Here is a 1,356-nt window from a genome sequence, read left to right as displayed (position 1 = left end):
TTAATAAAGACCAAAACTATTATTAAGCTTGATCATATATCAATTCTGTGAGCCATACCAAAACTACTATATATTATATTATAATAATAGCCTGCATTGGTTTCTAAACAATTCAAGCAAAACCGAGACTCAACTCCAATCGTAGCTCGCCACGTGGATTCGGTTCTGGCTTGGCTAACGAAGGCTCAACAGTTTCAACAGAAAACATGCTTTCAACGTCTTCTCCTACAGCGCTGGTGGGCCCACCATTACGCGGCCACCAGTACTCGTGACTCGGGTTCAAATACCGGGTCAAATCACCCAAATTCGACCCGTTATTAAGCAAGCTTTTCTGCCCGGAAGAAGCGGTTCTCTTAAACCTGTTTCGTTTCGGGTCAGAATCAGAAACGACGTCGTCTTTGATGACGTGGCGTATGTCCACGACGGATGACTTGAGCTTAGTAAACAGGTTATTAGAGTGATCGAGCGCGTGTTCCTCAGTTTCGACCTGGATCGGGGCTCCAGCTAAAACGGCTTCGACTGCGGCTTGGCATTTAGCCCAGTCGCCACTCCAAAAAAGTCCCACTGAGCCGTTTATTGGGTTCACGATTCTCCCACACGCTTCGTACAACAGCGATTTAAACACAGCTTTTATTTAAAACAAAAAAAAAATAATTAAATTAAATGAAATAATAATAATAATAATGATAATTAAGTTAATTTAATTAAATTATTACCGGGGCGGAGATATTGAGGACCAGCATTAATGAGATTAAGAAGACCCGTACGGCCGTAGAATTTGGCGAGGAAAAGAGTGGCTTGTGCTTGAGAATCGGGAGATTTGATCCACTGAAGGCAAGGCCTAATGGCACAATCATCGCTGCACCCTTTTCGTAAAACCCTGCAACCATTACAGCTCGTTCTCATGATGATGATGATGATGAATGATTCAGAATTTTAGATAATGATTTCTCTCTCTCTTTCTCTGTCTCTGTTCTTATTAGAGAGAGAAAATGAAAAAGGGAAAAAGAAAGAGTATTATTATAACATACGGCGGCTGTACGGAGATTTAGAAAGGAGTGTGATTTCAGGGGCTTGTATTTATAAAGCCAATGCTTCCGAGGTTAAAATTGTAATTTTACAACCACTGTGGTTTGTATAAATAATGCCTTTATGCTACAACTCCAATACAGATTTTTCCTTTTTTTTTAAAAAAAAAAAAAAAATCCTCAGATATAAATGCAGATTGACTTAATTTTTTTGTGGGAATTTTATTTCCATCTATATTTAAAAGAAGTAAACTTGAAATAATTTCAAAAAATCCCTCTTCATATATTTTTTTTTTAAAAAAATCACATTATTTTGTATTAATTTTAC

At 37.6% G+C, this 1,356-nt stretch overlaps 1 protein-coding gene across 1 annotated transcript; it reads right to left on the bottom strand.

Moving 5' to 3' along the window:
• Positions 1-1,108, bottom strand: LOC115714631 (LOB domain-containing protein 42). Its single transcript, XM_030643377.2, has 2 exons — positions 717-1,108; positions 1-627 (listed from the first exon to the last, which is right to left on the bottom strand). The coding sequence occupies exons 1-2, from the start codon at positions 904-906 to the stop codon at positions 113-115; spliced, it is 705 nt and encodes a 234-aa protein (XP_030499237.2). The 5' UTR covers positions 907-1,108; the 3' UTR covers positions 1-112.
• Positions 1,109-1,356: the final 248 nt, after the last annotated feature.

This window comes from Cannabis sativa, chromosome 4 (genome assembly GCF_029168945.1).
Source record: "Cannabis sativa cultivar Pink pepper isolate KNU-18-1 chromosome 4, ASM2916894v1, whole genome shotgun sequence".
Classification (NCBI taxonomy): Eukaryota; Viridiplantae; Streptophyta; class Magnoliopsida; order Rosales; family Cannabaceae; genus Cannabis; species Cannabis sativa.
This window is presented reverse-complemented; position numbering and strand designations above follow the sequence as displayed.

What these genes read in the sequence shown, in the direction of transcription:
- LOC115714631 (XM_030643377.2), bottom strand. Translation starts at nt 906, where the DNA reads ATGAGAACGAGCTGTAATGGTTGCAGGGTTTTACGAAAAGGGTGCAGC. An exon ending in TCCTCAATATCTCCGCCCCG is followed by an intron (nt 628 to 716) that starts GTAATAATTTAA and finishes TTTAAATAAAAG; the next exon opens with CTGTGTTTAAATCGCTGTTG.